The sequence below is a fragment of the Maniola jurtina genome, chromosome Z (assembly GCF_905333055.1).
Source record: "Maniola jurtina chromosome Z, ilManJurt1.1, whole genome shotgun sequence".
NCBI lineage: Eukaryota > Metazoa > Arthropoda > Insecta > Lepidoptera > Nymphalidae > Maniola > Maniola jurtina.
The window spans coordinates 16,091,078-16,107,069 of record NC_060058.1 but is presented as its reverse complement, the minus strand read 5'-3'; the positions used below and the strand labels follow the sequence as shown (position 1 = coordinate 16,107,069).

Here is a 15,992-nt window from a genome sequence, read left to right as displayed (position 1 = left end):
CGTATAATATATTAATTTGAAAGCCATGGATATACAATAATAAGGCAAAATAAAGTTATAGTAATGAGCATACCTGGCTTGGGCACGCCGGTATAGCGGGCTATGAAAATGACGGTTTGTTCGACACTTGCGCGTTGACTCACCAGCGGCCTCACAAACGTCGGTACAAAGTGGCTCACTGAAACGTTACATTTTCACATCAAATTTCTGTAGTACGAAAGAACTGATGAATCAGATGTAAACGGCGGTGATTATAAAATTTGCACAACGATATATTATATCTATTTATGATCCGGGGTTATATATCTATGTATTTATTTTATCAAGCGAAGCTCATTTGGAACAAGTGTTAAATTAAAAATTTATAACACCCCGACAAGTGAAGGTTACAGTAACTAGAAAAGAGCTGATAACTTTCAAACGGCTGAACCGATTTTCTTGAATTATAGCTAAGAACACTTTCGATCAAGCCACCTATCAACCAAAAAAACTAAACTAAAATCGGTTCATTAGTTTAGGAATTACGATGCCACAGACAGATATATATAGATAAACAGATACGCAGATACACCCCTCTTTTTATTGTATTTTTTATTATTTTGTTGTATTTGTTGCTCATATGAGGGAAACAGTGAGCAAGTTTATTATACTACACAAGACTTAAGAGGGGTCTCTCCGTCACTCGTTCCATACAAACGTAGTTCGTCTCTCATTAACCCCCGACCCAAAAAGAGGGGTGTTATAAGTTTGACGTGTGTATCTGTGTATCTGTGTATCTGTGTATCTGTGTATCTGTCTGTGGCCTCGTAGCGCCTAAACGAATGAACCGATTTTAATTTAATTTTTTTTGTTTGAAAGGTGGCTTGATCGAGAGTGTTCTTAGCTATAATCGAAAAAAATTGGTTCAGCCGTTTGGAAGTTATCAGCTCTTTTCTGGTTTTCTTATAACTTTTATCCCAGGGCCACCAGAGGTTACGTATTTTCTGACATAGGAAATATGTACGATTGAGTTGTGTTAGTAAGTACTAAGAAGGCATGCCTAGCCTACCTGCTAGCTTGCTTAGACGGCCAATTTTCAGGTATCTGATAATCAAGGTACATAAAACATTACTTACCTCACGTAAATTCTCCAAGCTGATTTTTACGTATATTTTAGGCAATATCCTTAAAAATAAGTCGCCAATACTCCCAGACACTTCCCGCGTCGGCCGTATTGCTTTGCAAACGCTTTAAAGCTCCCAAAATAAGTAATTACTTAACTGCACGTAAATTCTGATGCTCCATTTTTATATATGTCCACCAGACAACTATTTTAAAACCTTTTACAAGAAGACAGACCGATCCAGAGGGCCAATCATCCCCTAAATTCAATTTTAATGCCTCTGTGGGTTTGAGCGCGAGGGCATTATCTACGCGCATGAGACTGAGTGAGACATGTATTAGGATAGGTATATTGACTTCTCTCTCACTCTCTTATAGTTTACTTATGTCAATTAATTATTAATATTTAAAAAAATCAGCTAAAAATTAAAAAAATTGGAGAATTTACGTGAGGTAAGTAATGTTTTTATGTACCTTGATTACCTGATACCTGAAAATTGGCCGTCTAAGTAAGCTAGCAGGTCTGTAGGCATGCGTTCTTAGTACATACTAACACTACTCAATCGTCCACATTTCGTTCGTCAGAAAATACGTGACGGCTGGTGGCCCTGGGATCTTTCACTATTGTAACAGAGGTTCATAATATTATGTCAATTGACAATTAATGTCAAGCTGTCAAGATGGACGTTGCCTAGATACATAATTATTTATTTGAAAGTGATGTTTTGGAAAACTCCGATACTTTGGATCGTAGGCGCGGAGCTTCTAATTTATTAAATAATATAATCACAGTTAAACGGGAAAACATCAATTCAATTATAATATCCAACAGTCAACCAAAGGCCACGAACAATCAATCAAAACCCAAACCATAGTCAAACTATTTTTAGGGTTCAGTAGGCATCTGTAGAGAATAATTGGGTACTTCCCGTTTACCTAGAATCATGAAAGGCATGTAGCAAAATTTTATAGCCCAAGCACTTTACTCCTGTGGCCCAAGTAAAGAGAAAAATCCGACAACTGAATTGTCATTACATAAAAAAAAAATTTTTTACGGAACTCTTCATGTGTGAGGCAGACTCGCAATTACCCGTTTTTTGAAAGTTATGTCAAATAAAAATTTGACATGCAATAACAAACAAAATGAAATACAAGCCACTTTATTCCTTATTTTATCGGGTGAAAGTCGATTTCAATTTAATCGTTTATCTTAAAAAGCGAACTACGAGTATATTATACGACTACGTAAAATGGGTACATTTTTAAAGCAACGACATGTTAGAAACAGATATTTCGTTTTGGTCGTGTTAAACTATGTGAGTCATTCAGATAATTCTTGATTTAGTGATGCCTTATTGGATTTATATTATTATAGAAATTGGGTTTTAGAATGGCAAAAATAAACGGTAATTTATAAATAAAAGTTTAAAAAGCGTTAAATAAAAATTAAATTAAAAATTTAAAAAACCCCCGACACATAAACCTCTAAAAAGTAAAAAAATAATAGGTAAGTATGTATGGGCCCTTTAAGAATAGTATAAATAGTAAAGTTTTTATCCAAGCGTTCGTTGCGTCGGGGGACCGCTAAAGACTATTCTTTCTATAACAGATGATTTTCATAGTTTATGATAGGTAGCGGTCCCCTGGCGCAACGAACGCTTGGATAAAAACTTTACTATTTATACTATTCTTAAAGGGCCCATACATACTTACCTATTATTTTTTTACTTTTTAGAGGTTTATGTGTCGGGGGTTTTTTAAATTTTTAATTTAATTTTTTAATCTATTTAATACTAACCAATCATACTCAATGGAATTTTGTAGAAACGTTCCGGGAACTAATATCTATGCCTGTGGTTTCCAGATTTCCGTTAAAATATTCGGTTATAAAGTTACGCGGTCTTAAAAATTCACATACAAATCTTTGAGCCCCTGTAATTTAAAAACTACATATTTTTAGAAAAATCTAAAACACCACAGGCACAGATATTAGTTTCTAGAATACTTATGTCTGCAAAATTTCATGGACTTTGGTTTCTTAATATTCAAATGAAATTGTTACTAAGTACGATTGTATGGAGTAAGTGACGGAGAGAGCCCTGTTAAGAAGCTTCACGTTTGTGGGTTGGCCTTACGACATGGCATTATTTTTATACTATCGAGATATTTACCTTTTAAAACTTCCTGTAAGTTTTCCATATGCGTAACCCATTCTGGTTTTCTATATTCCTTTGTTCCAATGAGGCCTACGAACGAAAAAAGAAATTGTTAGTTATATAAATATGTTAAATGGAATAATACATTTGCCAAAATGTGACAGCATTAAGTTTACAATGAATGTGTCTTTCAGTGGAAAGCAAGTAATCTTTACGTATTTTTATGAAGTTGGTTCAGCAATTTAGCTGTTTAAAAATATACCTAAAGATCAGGGCCACTTTCGCTTTTTTAACATGACAAAAAAGATTTATGACCCGACTACTTAGGTGATACAATCATAGTGTGGTTTGAAATTGTGTGAACTGAAATAACACATGAAATAGTGATATTCTGTAACTGTAGGATAGGAAGCGATTTTTTTCAGGGGTCGGTAAGTCGGTCTAGGGATCAGACCCGTTGTTTCGTTTGATGACATGAAATTTCCTGAAAACTGAAATATAATTAAATTAAAATAAAAGTTAATTACGTAATTCTATCAACGTTAGTTAGACATAAAATCTTATAAAGCACACTAATATTGAGTATAGATACAGGCATATAATAAGCTTGCCAATTTATACAACTACATTTTATATTATGCAGCTTGCGATAGGTCGACATGGCAATCGGGGTGAGAACGCCTCGTAGACCCGCACGGCCCCTGCGCTTTCCCGATTCAGGATAGCGCGGGCACTGTACAGGTGCGCGGGGCATCCCCTCTCCACGACTTAACTCATACCCTGATTACCATGTCGGCCTGTCGCGAACTATAACTATGATACTCTTCAAATATGGAGCAACAATAACTTGGACTAAAGTAGTAAGTGTAGAAGGGCTATTTAAAAAAATATTCTATGAAGCTGTCAGCAAAAGTATTACTACCTACAGATGCAACCCGTTTTTGTGGTGCAAGCTGTGAGCATCATATAACAAGTATTCTAGACAAGTAGGTAGCAAGCAAAAAAGAGTTGAAGCTCACAAATACTTTTGTTCGGAATGTCGTGTCTATACCATAACCACGAAAAGAAGTTAGTAAAGGGCTCTCTCTGTTACGTAATCCCGTATAAATGACAGACGAAAATCTAAGTGGACGCTAACCATTTTGAGTCACCATCCTATCACAAACATGTTTTCAAAAAAACATTCGAACATTTAAACTCGAAAACATAGTTCCGTTCGTGGTTGGCTGTTGACTCAAAGCGGTTAGCGCCCACTGAGAGTTTGGTCTCTTCGATTACGTAACAGAGACAGCGCTATACTAACTTTATTTCACGAATATAGTACTAGTTATTCATCCTACATAGAGGTGGTTGATAGCATGCGAATGCTTACTGTCAACAGACAAGGCTGCCACGGTAGAAGCAGATCCTAGAGTGTTGCTCGCTTCGAAAGAGATTTCTCCTGTATCATCCTGGTACACTTCGGGTATGATCAGTATCGAAGTTCCGTCCTCCAGTTCTTCGATCTGATACTCCTGAGATTGTTTGATTTCCACTCCTTGCTTCAACCATCTTATCTCTGGTGTGGGAACGCCGATGGCTCTTGCTTCTAATCTGTTATTCAAGGATTTTTGAAGTGAAAACTTCTTTAGGTGCATTGGGTTATTTTGGAATGGGTAAAAACTTCAAGGTCGCGTCATCGACATGCTAATGTTAAAAGTGCTCGGAGAGCCAGATAGAAAAACTAAAGTAATATCTTTAATTCTTGATTTAAAAATTATGAAATTTTATTTTCATACTACAATGATTATTTGTTACCTATTCAAAAAAATTACTGACTTTTCTTAAAATCTGACTGCTCATTTTTATGTATGTTTTACAGATATTGCTAATAATTAATATTTAATACTGCCAGACAGGAAGTGTCTGGCAGTATTTCCGCCAGTTGCTTTAAAGCTCGCATATACCTAATATAATAGTTTATCTTACTTATAGTCTGAGTCGTAATTTTTATATTATGATACTCAGGAAATATGCATACATGAAAACCGGCCAAGTGCGAGTCAGACTCGCGCACAGAGGGTTCCGTACTCGAGTAATTTTGCACGATAAATCAAAAACTATCATGCATATAAATAAATAAAAATCTGTTTTAGAATATACAGGTTTCATATGATACCCCACTTGGTATTTGTACTTTGAAAATTTAAACACATTTTAATTTTTTATGACGTATAAAAAAAAACTACTTACCTACTACATCTAATTCAAACCAATTTTCGTTGGAAGTTTGTATGGTAATGTACATCATATATAATATTTTTTTTAGTTTTATCATTCTCTTAGTTTAGAAGTTACGGGGGGGGGGGGGGGGGGCAGCAAATTGAATGGGCAATGATATTAGAAACCTCAATATCATTTTTGAGTTTTATGAGCATATGAGTTTCAGTTCTAAGTATGGTTAACCCCCAAAATTTTTTTTTTCTAATTTCGTGTGAAAATCTTAATGCGATCTTCACAAAATGTATAAATAACATAGTAAATGTATTCTTCACAAAGAATAAGAATAAAATCAGACAAATAGACAGACATGACGAATCTATAAGGGTTCTGTTTTTGCCATTTGGCTACGGAACCCTAAATATGAGCACTCAGACCTTAAGAAAAGTCTGTTATGTTTTTAGGTGCCTTTAGCAACTGATATATTTAAATTGGTCCAAGGTGCAAGTAAGCAAATATGCGTTTATTAAAAGTACACACTAGTACTACTCTATCCCACACATTTTGTTTCCCAGAAAATAAGGATGGTCTAGTGGCAGTGAGATCTTAGGCCATGTGTTCGTAGAGTGAGTGTGACAGAAGACAAACAATTTCTGGTTATATGCGGGCGGTATAACTTCTAGAATTTTAAAATTTGTAATATTTTGATATACAACAATTATTCAAATTGTAGTCTCAGAGCCCGGGGTGTAGGGACATACCTTGTTAACTCCCCTTCATTAGCAGACACCACTGTCGGTAATGCTTTCACGATTTTGGGAGCGAATTCTTCGATATCACTCGTTTTCTGTAACGTTATGATAGTCAAGTTACAAATAAAAAGCTTTGATGGCCAAAAAGCTGCGATAGCCTAATGGTTAAGACATCATCCTTCTATTTCGAGGTCAGGGGTGCAATCTCGGTCTTGCACTTTCGATATGCATTTAAGCAACTAAATATCAATTGTTTACAGCTCATTTCAGACTATGGAATATCATATAATATTATATCCCTAAATATAAATTATATCCCCCGATGGACATTTATACTATGAGATATATATCTTAACTTAATTGCGACCATCATTGTGTACTGACGTCTCTTCGAACAAATTAAAAATTGATATTTTGTTGCTAGATTCTTAGTGCGTGAGACGAAGATGATGCGGAACTTGATTTACGTGTCTTACTTTTAAGTCAAAAATATAGACATCGAGACTGGATATCAAATCATAATATAAAGTTTAGAGAGGAATGTGGTGAATTTAGGTTATTGGAAGAATTAAGTGACTTAAGCAAGGTGACGCGGCTGCGCGGCGCGGGTACGGCTTGCGGGATGAGGCCGCAGGTCGCGGTGTGCGAGAGATATAATTTATATCCTTGAAAATATAGCTCGTTTGGTCAAAAAAATACCTAAAGTTTTGGATATTACGTTACATCGTAAAAACAGTTCCATTTCAAAATAGGGTGAGCGATTATTAATTTATATCTCATGATATGATTATATTGTATTATATTCCATAGTCTCAAACGAGCTTAAGGGTGAAGGAAAGCATCGTGAGGAAACTTGCATGCCTGGATGTTTTTCATAATGTTTTCAAAGGTGTATGTAGTCTGCTTATCCGCACTTGCCCAGCGTGGTGGACTATGGTCATGGTCAAACCCTTCTCATTCTGAAAGGAGATCAGCATACAGTAGTGAACCAGCGATGGGCTGATGGATGGAGGATACAAGTAATAAACTGAAATAGGTCCCACTTGCTGCTTTCACTTATCAGCCAAAAGTAAATTAAGTACAAATATTAATTTACTCACTTCATCGCTCAATATATCTTCCTCCGACGCACTCGGCACGTATTCGTACGCTGAAAATATAAAAAGTATAAATGTAGTACTAGGAACTTGCTTGCCAATATGCAGCCATGATAAAACAATTTCAAATTAAAGTTGCGAGTGCTCAGGTGCAATTAAAAGCTTAAATTATACTCCTAAAATTAAAATTATTCAATCTACTCATTAAAAAAAAAACTAAAAGCTTGGCGATCATTCGCGTAGAAAATCTGTTTTACCGAAACCGACCTACAAAGATAAATTTTAGTTTTAATTTTAGTCTAATAAAAATACTTAATTTGTTTATTTTTCAGATGACTACAGATGCATGGCAACTTATCCAATTGGAGTTGAAGGTAAACTAGTGATAGTGCAAACATTCCGTGCAGTTTAATTATTATTAGATGTGCATGCATTCAGACCAGTACAACTGTATCGCTACCTTCCACCGTCACTATACATTCGCAGCTGCTACGCCCGAATTCGTTTGTAGCCACACAGCTGTAAGTGCCTGACATTTCAGGAAATGCTTCCTTTATGCACAATTCACACAATCCGGATTCCTGGCGGCCGACTGATATATCTCTTGCCCATTCGATGACGTTTCCATTATGATACCAATCGATTTTAGGCCAGGGTTCAGCGTCTATAGTGCATTTCAGTATTATCTGGTCACCATCCATGACAGTCGCACATTTTAAAGGTGAAATAAACTTAGGCACTCTTCCGGGTGTCTCAATAACAGTCTTTTCTAACAGAGACGCGGACGATGAGACGGAACCACCGAAATTTTCAGCTCTACATGTAATTATCCCAAATAGCTCCTGCGCCATGTTTTCGATGCAAAGACAGGACACGTTTTGCTTAGTGGTTATATAAATGTTATGTATTTTATTTCCTTTGACGTAACTCAAAACATCTGTATTACCAATGAACCATTGAAAGGATGCACATGGAGTCGATTTTACTTCTGTCTCCAGTAGAACAATTTCTCCCAAGCGAACGTATTTTGGCAATAAAGGTTTAATAAAACTGGGTGGTTCTACGCTTTCTTGCTCACTTGGCTTTGCTAATTTTATAGTGCTGGCAGATTTCATAACCACATTATCCTTTTCTATGAGTACTTCATATTTGCCTACTTTATTTTTGTCAGCTTTAAGTATTCTCAATTTTGATTTTCCATTTTCATTTGTTACATAATAATCGTTACAATTTTCAATCACTTGATTATTACGGAACCAAGTAATCTTGTCGACTAGTGTGGGCGTAAAAGTTACTTCTAGTTCAAAATCATCGCTATTGCATACAGTCATGGCCTTTAATGGCTGAATTATTAATGGTCCAACTTCTGTAAAATATTTCTTTGTTAATAATAAAACCGTTTGTTATTAGTTAATTTATATTATAACGCTAAATTTGAGGATATCAACGCTGTAATTATTATACTCAGAGAATTGTATTTGATTTAATTTAAGTACTTAATATGATTAGTTTAAATGCATTATTTTTGGAGTGAATTATTTATTATTTATTGGAAAAGGAAAAAAGCTAGTCTATTATTGTCAATCTTAAGAAGAAATAACAGCCGATATTTTTAATTTAATGCGCCATGCATCTGTTTTAAAAGTTGATAATATTAAATTACTTTACAAAATCTATGAAGAAATAAAAACGTACCTTTCTTTTCTTCCTTTACAATTTTTTTCTTGAGTTTTTTTTGTTTATCTATAAATTTAGATACTTCATCAATAGTTTCTTCTTTCACATCGGGTTTATAAGCTTCTTCTTCCTCAGGTTCAACTTGTTCTTCAGCCTTTTCCCTTTTCATCGGCTTAAGCCTGACTTCTTCGGGCTTTTCTTGTTCTAGCTTTTTTTGTTTTGGCACAGGCTTGAGAACTATTTCTTCGACTGTCGGTTCTTCTGGTTTCACCTTTTTAACAGGCTTCAGCTTTACTTCTTCTGGTTTTTCTTCTACTGATGCTTTTAGTATTGGCACTGGCTTAAGAACTACTTCTTCGGCCGTTGGCTCTTCTGGTTTTACCCTTTTGACCGGCTTAAGCTTTATTTCTTCCGGTTTTCCTTCTTCCAGCACCTTTTCTTTTGGCACTGGTTTGAGAATTACTTCTTCGGCTCTTGGTTCTTCCGGTTTCACCTTTTTGACCGGCTTAAGCTTTACTTCTTCTGATTGTTCTTCTTCTGGTGCTTTTTGTTTTGGCACTGGCTTGAGAACTACTTCTTCGGCCGTTGGCTCTTCGGGTTTCACCTTTTTGAACGGCTTAAGCTTTACTTCTTCTGGTTTTTCTTCTTCTGGCGCTTTTTGTTTTGGCACTGGCTTGAGAACCACTTCTTCGGCCGAACGCTCTTCTGGTTTTACCCTTTTGACCGGCTTAAGCTTTATTTCTTCCGGTTTTCCTTCTTCCAGCACCTTTTCTTTTGGCACTGGTTTGAGAATTACTTCTTCGGCTCTTGGTTCTTCCGGTTTCACCTTTTTGACCGGCTTAAGCTTTACTTCTTCTGATTGTTCTTCTTCTGGTGCTTTTTGTTTTGGCACTGGCTTGAGAACTACTTCTTCGGCCGTTGGCTCTTCGGGTTTCACCTTTTTGAACGGCTTAAGCTTTACTTCTTCTGGTTTTTCTTCTTCTGGCGCTTTTTGTTTTGGCACTGGCTTGAGAACCACTTCTTCGGCCGAACGCTCTTCTGGTTTTATCTTTTTGACCGGCTTAAGCTTTATTTCTTCCGGTTTTCCTTCTTCCAGCACCTTTTCTTTTGGCACTGGTTTGAGAATTACTTCTTCGGCTCTTGGTTCTTCCGGTTTCACCTTTTTGACCGGCTTAAGCTTTACTTCTTCTGATTGTTCTTCTTCTGGTGCTTTTTGTTTTGGCACTGGCTTGAGAACTACTTCTTCGGCCGTTGGCTCTTCGGGTTTCACCTTTTTGAACGGCTTAAGCTTTACTTCTTCTGGTTTTTCTTCTTCTGGCGCTTTTTGTTTTGGCACTGGCTTGAGAACCACTTCTTCGGCCGAACGCTCTTCCGGTTTCACCTTTTTGACCGGCTTAAGCTTTACTTCTTCTGGTTTTTCTTCTTCTGGTGCTTTTTGTTTTGGCACTGGCTTGAGAACTACTTCTTCAGCCGTTGGCTCTTCTGGTTGTACCTTTTTAATAGGCTTAAGCTTTATTTCATCGGGTTTTTCTTCCTCTGACACTTTTTGTTTTGGCACTGGCTTGAGAACTACTTCTTCGAATGTTGGCTCTTCTGGTTTCACCTTTTTAATAGGTTTAAGCTTTATTTCATTAGGTTTTTCTTCCTCCAGCACTTTTTGTTTTGGCACTGGCTTGAAAATTACTTCTTCGGCAGATGGCTCTTCTGGTTTTCCTTTTTTGACTGGTTTAAGCTTTACTGCTTCGGTTTTTTCTTCTTCTGGTGCTTTTTCTTTTGGCACTGGCTTTAGACCTACTTCTGAAAGTTCTTTTTTTGGTCGTCTCTTTCCAACACGCCAAGAAACCTCTTCTGGTTTCTGTTCCTCGGTTGGTTTCTGCATTGTAACTGGCTTAAGCTTTACTTCTTCTGATTTTTCTTCTTCTGGTGCTTTTGGTTTTGGCACGAGCTTGAGATCCACTTCTTCTACTGGTGTTTCTTCTTTTGGTTGCCTCTTGCCAACACGCCACGGAACCCCTCCTGACTGCTGTTCTTCGGTAATTTTTTCCTTCTCAATTGGTTTAAGCTCAACTTTTTCTGGTTTTGCTTCTTCAAATGTTGGCTCTTCTGGTTTTACCTTTTTGACCGGCTTAAGCTTTATTTGATCGGGTTTATCTTCCTCTGCCACTTTTTGTTTTGGCACAGGCTTGAGAACTACTGCTTCTACTATTGGCTCTTCGGATTTAACTTTTTTAACTGGCTTTAGTTTCACTTCATCAGGTTTTTCTTCTTCTGGCGGTTTTTGTTGTGGGACTGGCTTGAGAACTACTTCTTCTAAAGTTGGCTCTTCTGGTTTCACTTTTTTAACCGGCTTTAGTTTCACTTCATCAGGTTTTTCTTCTTCTGGCACTTTTTGTTTTGGCACTGGCTTGAGGACTACTTCTTCAACTGTTGGCTCTTCTGATTTTACTCTTTTGACTGGCTTAAGCTTGTCATCTAGAGACTTTTCTTCTTCCTGTGCTTGTGATTTTGGTAAAGGCTTTAGATCTACTTCTTCGAATGTTGGTTCTTCTTTTGGCAGTCTCTTGCCAACGCGCCACGAAACCTCTTCTGGCTTTTGTTCCACGGTTGGTTTCTCCTTTTTGACTGGCTTAAGCTTGACATCTTCGGGTTTTTCTTCTTCAGGCACTTTTGATTTCGGCACAGGTTTTAGATCTACTTTTTCAACTAATGGTTCTTCTTTTGGTCGCCTCTTGCCAACACGCCACGAAACCTCTTCTGGAATCTGTTCCTCAGTGGGCTTTCCTGGTTTAATTGGCTTAAGCTTGGCAGCTTCAGGTTTTTCTTCTTCCGGTGCTTTTGATTTTGGCACAGGCTTTAGATCTTCTTCTTTGACTGATGGTTCTTCTTTTGGTCTCCTCTTGCCAACACGCCAAGAAACTTCTTCTGGTTTTTCTTCTTCTGGCACTTTTGGTTTTGGCACGGGCTTGAGATCCACGGCTTCGCCTGGTGTTTCTTCTTTTGGTAGTCTTTTGCCAACACGCCACGAAACCTCTTCTGGCTCCTGTTTCTCAGTTATTTTTCCCCTTTTAATTGGTTTAAGCTGAACTTCTTCTGGTTTTTCTTCTACAGCTGTTGGCTCTTCCATTTTCACCTTTTTGACCGGCTTAAGCTTGACTTCATCGGGTTTATCTCCCTTTGGTGCTTCTTGTTTTGGCACAGGCTTGAGAAATCCTTCTTCTACCATTGGCTCTTCTGGTTTCACTTTCTTAACCAGCTTAAGTTTAACTTCATCAGGTTGTTCTTTTTCTGGCGCTTTTTGTTTTGGCACAGGCTTGAGAACTACTTCTTCTCCTATTGGCTCTTCTGATTTCACTTTTTTAAACGGCTTAAGTTTCACTTCATCAGGTTTCACTTCTTCTGGCACTTTTTGTTTTGGCACTGGCTCGAGGACTACTTCTTCAACTGTTGGCTCTTCTGATTTTATTCTTTTGACTGGCTTAAGCTTGCCATCTAGAGACTTTTCTTCTTCCTGTGCTTTTAACTTTGGCAAAGGCTTTAGATCTACTCCTTCGACTGATGGTTCTTCTTTTGGCCGTCTCTTGCCAACACGCCATGAAACCTCTTCTGGTTTCTGTTCCTCGGTTGGTGTCTCCTTTTTGACTGGCTTAAGCTTGACATCTTCGGGTTTTTCTTCTTCCGGTGCTTTTGGTCTTGGCACAGGTTTTAGATCTACTTTTTCAACTGATGGTTCTTCGTTTGGTCGCCTCTTACCAATACGCCATGAAGCCTCTTCTCGTTGCTGTTCCTCCATAAAGTTTTCTGTTTTAAGTGGTTTAAGTCTGACTTCTTCGGGTTTTTCTTTTTCCGGAGCTTTTGATTTTAGTACAGGTTTTAGATCTACTTTTTCGACTGATGGCTCTTCTTTTGGTTGCCTTTTGCCAACACGCCACGATACCTCTTCTGGCTGAGGCTCATCTATTGGTTTTTCCTTTTTCAAGAGATTGAGTTGCGAAATAGTTTCATCATCGGCAATCTTTAAAATAACTGTGTCTTCTATTGATGTAATTGTATCTTCAATTAACACTGTTTCAGTTTTTTGTAACGAACTTTTTCTCACTGGTTTCAATGACACATCTTCAAACTTTTCTTTAGCTATTAGTACTTTATCAATTTTCGTGGGACGCAATTTTATCGCTTCTTGAGTCCATGGAACTTGCTCTTTTGTACTTTTATCTGATGGCCCTACTTCTTGTTTAACTACAATTGCCTGTTTATCTAACATTTCCTCAGTTTGGTTGAAGTTCAAAATATTACTTTCTTCTGTTGTTTGTTGTAAAAGTTTTCTTGTTGAAATGTCAGAATCTTCTTTCTTTTTAATTTCGTCTTTTTTCGTGATTTTACGTTTCTCACTTGTTTCTTGATCAGTAAGTTTTAAAATTACAGTATCTTCTATGGCAGAAAGGGAATCTTCAATAAGTACTGTATCTGTTTTTTGCAGTGAACTTTTTCTCACTGGCTTTAAGGACACGTCTTCAAACTTTTCTTTTGTTATTGGTGTTTTTTCCATTTTCGTCGGACGTAATTTTATGGTTTCTTGAGTCCATGGCACTTGTTCTTTTAGTTTATTGTCTGGGTACTCATCACCTTCTATTTCTTTTTTGATAGATTTCTCAACTCTTTTTTCTTCCTCCTTAGAAACCTCAAGAACCGAAATATCTTCAACCATAGATTTTTTATCTAAAAATTGTTGAGTTTTGTCTGATCGAGACTTACTTCGATGTCTAATTTGACGTTCGTCTTGTACTTTTTCCACACTGATGTCTTCAGTTTTGTCCGTAATCAACTTGCTGTCTAATTCGCTACGAGGTTTTCGCCAATGTTTTGTTTCTAAGGTATGCTCATCTGTTCTTGTTAATGAAGCGTCTCGAGCTTTCCTCCAGGGTACCTGACGAGTTTGCACATTCTCTACATTTTGTAATTTTAAGATATTGGTCTCCTCTGTTTTTTGATGTGTGAGTCTACTTGTTGATATATCAGAACCTTCTGTTTCAAGATTCGATACAATGGTTTTTTGTTCAAGACTCCTTTGAGATATTTGTTTCCGTGATTCTGAAAAAAAGGGAATTCAGAGTTAACTAGATAATAACCATGGAAGTCTGTCAAGTACAATAAGGAATATGTTTTCTATTCGTTGACAAGTTAGCCCTCGACTGAATCATCACTTATTAGGTGATAGGTGATAATGAGGTCTTCCATAAAATGGAAGTGGGCTAGCATGGAAGCTTAAGTATGGTAATTTTATTAAATCCTAATCCTTAAATCGGTTTCTACGTGGCGTCGAACTGGAACAGAATCTTGCCACAAGTCTTGTACACGGAATTTGCCAGTAGGGTGATAAGTAGCCAGAGCCGAAGCCTTCCGTCAGACAAGGATTTTGCAATAAGATAGATTTTTGAATTAATATATTAACAAACGTGACACTGAGTTAAGTTTGCACACTATGCTTGGTTGGAATGCCGGCAGAGACTTTCAGATTGTTATTGATTCACAGAGAGAAATCCATATTAATATTGAAATACGAAGGTGTGTCTGTCTAACTTTTTAACGGCCCATCCATTTAACCGATTTTGACAAAATTTGTTAAAGAGATATCGCGAATACAGAAATAGGCTGCTTTTCATCCCAGAAATTCCAATAGGATTTTTAAAAACCTAAATCTACGCAGATGAAGTTGCCCGTAACTTCATCTGCGTACTACTAGTCAAATCAACTAGTTATTTCTAGAACAAAGTATCTTAAGAGGGGTCTCTCCGTCATTCGCTCCATACAAACGGGTTATCCATATATTCAGTTTCAAAGTTACGCGGTCTCAAAAATTTACATACAAATCTTTGAGCCCCTATTATTTTAAAACTACATATTTTTAGAAAAATCTAAAACACCACAGGCACAGACATTAGTTTCTAGAATATGTCTGCAAAATTTCATGGACTTTGGTTGCTTAATATTCAAATGAAATTAGAACTACAATTGTTATGTATGGAGTAAGTAACGGAGAGAGCACTGTTAAACCTCAGCCTTAGGTCTCAGACATAATATTATATAAGCCCGTCGGCAAATCCTCACAGCTATACTTACTTGTGTGGTATTTTGAAATGCTTAATGTAAACAAGTTATCTTGAAAACATACCTACAGGCAAAGTGAAAATGATGAAACTATATATATTTATTAATAATTCTTTTCAATAGTACTAAGGTATAGTTCTGGGTAGTATATACGCTGAAATTTTATGGTTGTCTTCCCGCGGCAGAACGATTTAGCCCCAGCAGTACCACAGTAGTAGTACTATAGAAACATAGAGTTAAACTTAATAAATAAAAATGTTTTTGTTTTGAAATAATTAAAAAAAACTGGCCAAGTGCGAGTCAGACTCGCGCACCGAGGGTTCCGTACTCGGGTATTTTTCGACATTTTGCACGATAACTCAAAAATTATAATGCATAAAAATCTGTTTTAGAATGTACAGATAAAAGCCGATTTATATGATACCTCTCTTTTTATAGTTATCTTACTTTTATAATTGAAAATACCAATTATTTGTTCATGAACATTTTTTTTTTTTATGATGTAACCACAAATTCACGGGTTTCCTTTACATGTGCCACAAGACCTGCCTACCTGCCAATTTTTTTCAATTACCTGCAAATTTCATAATTCTATGGCATCGGTAAGCCCGCCATAGGTATTATGTCCTTTTTTTGAAAAAAAAAAACGACAGAATATAGACAGACAACGAAGTGATCCTTCCTTTTTTCTTTTCGGTTCCGTACCTCAAAAAGAAATCCTTCTCTTCTTCCTGGGTTTCTTTTCTGCACTTAGACGTACGTTGCTGTCCGTTGAACGGTAAAAAAGGAAACCCTTGTATGATCACTTTGTTGCCTGTCTGTCGCGTCTCTCAAGACCCATCCCGAAACGATAGAAAACGATGGATCATTGGAGGTTATGGAAGCAATAAAAGTAACTGTACATT

The 15,992-nt window shown here is 36.8% G+C and overlaps 1 protein-coding gene across 1 annotated transcript in view; it reads right to left on the bottom strand.

Annotated features, from left to right (window-relative positions):
• Positions 1-15,992, bottom strand: part of LOC123880526 (titin) — a 142,530-nt gene that overhangs the window by 72,866 nt on the left and 53,672 nt on the right. The window contains exons 22-29 of the mRNA XM_045928674.1: positions 13,490-14,070; positions 9,001-13,177; positions 7,766-8,671; positions 7,309-7,358; positions 6,218-6,303; positions 4,630-4,850; positions 3,273-3,347; positions 74-178 (exon numbers count right to left, since the gene is read on the bottom strand). Coding sequence (XP_045784630.1) covers positions 74-178; positions 3,273-3,347; positions 4,630-4,850; positions 6,218-6,303; positions 7,309-7,358; positions 7,766-8,671; positions 9,001-13,177; positions 13,490-14,070 — 6,201 coding nt within the window. The remainder of the gene's footprint in view (positions 1-73; positions 179-3,272; positions 3,348-4,629; positions 4,851-6,217; positions 6,304-7,308; positions 7,359-7,765; positions 8,672-9,000; positions 13,178-13,489; positions 14,071-15,992) is intronic.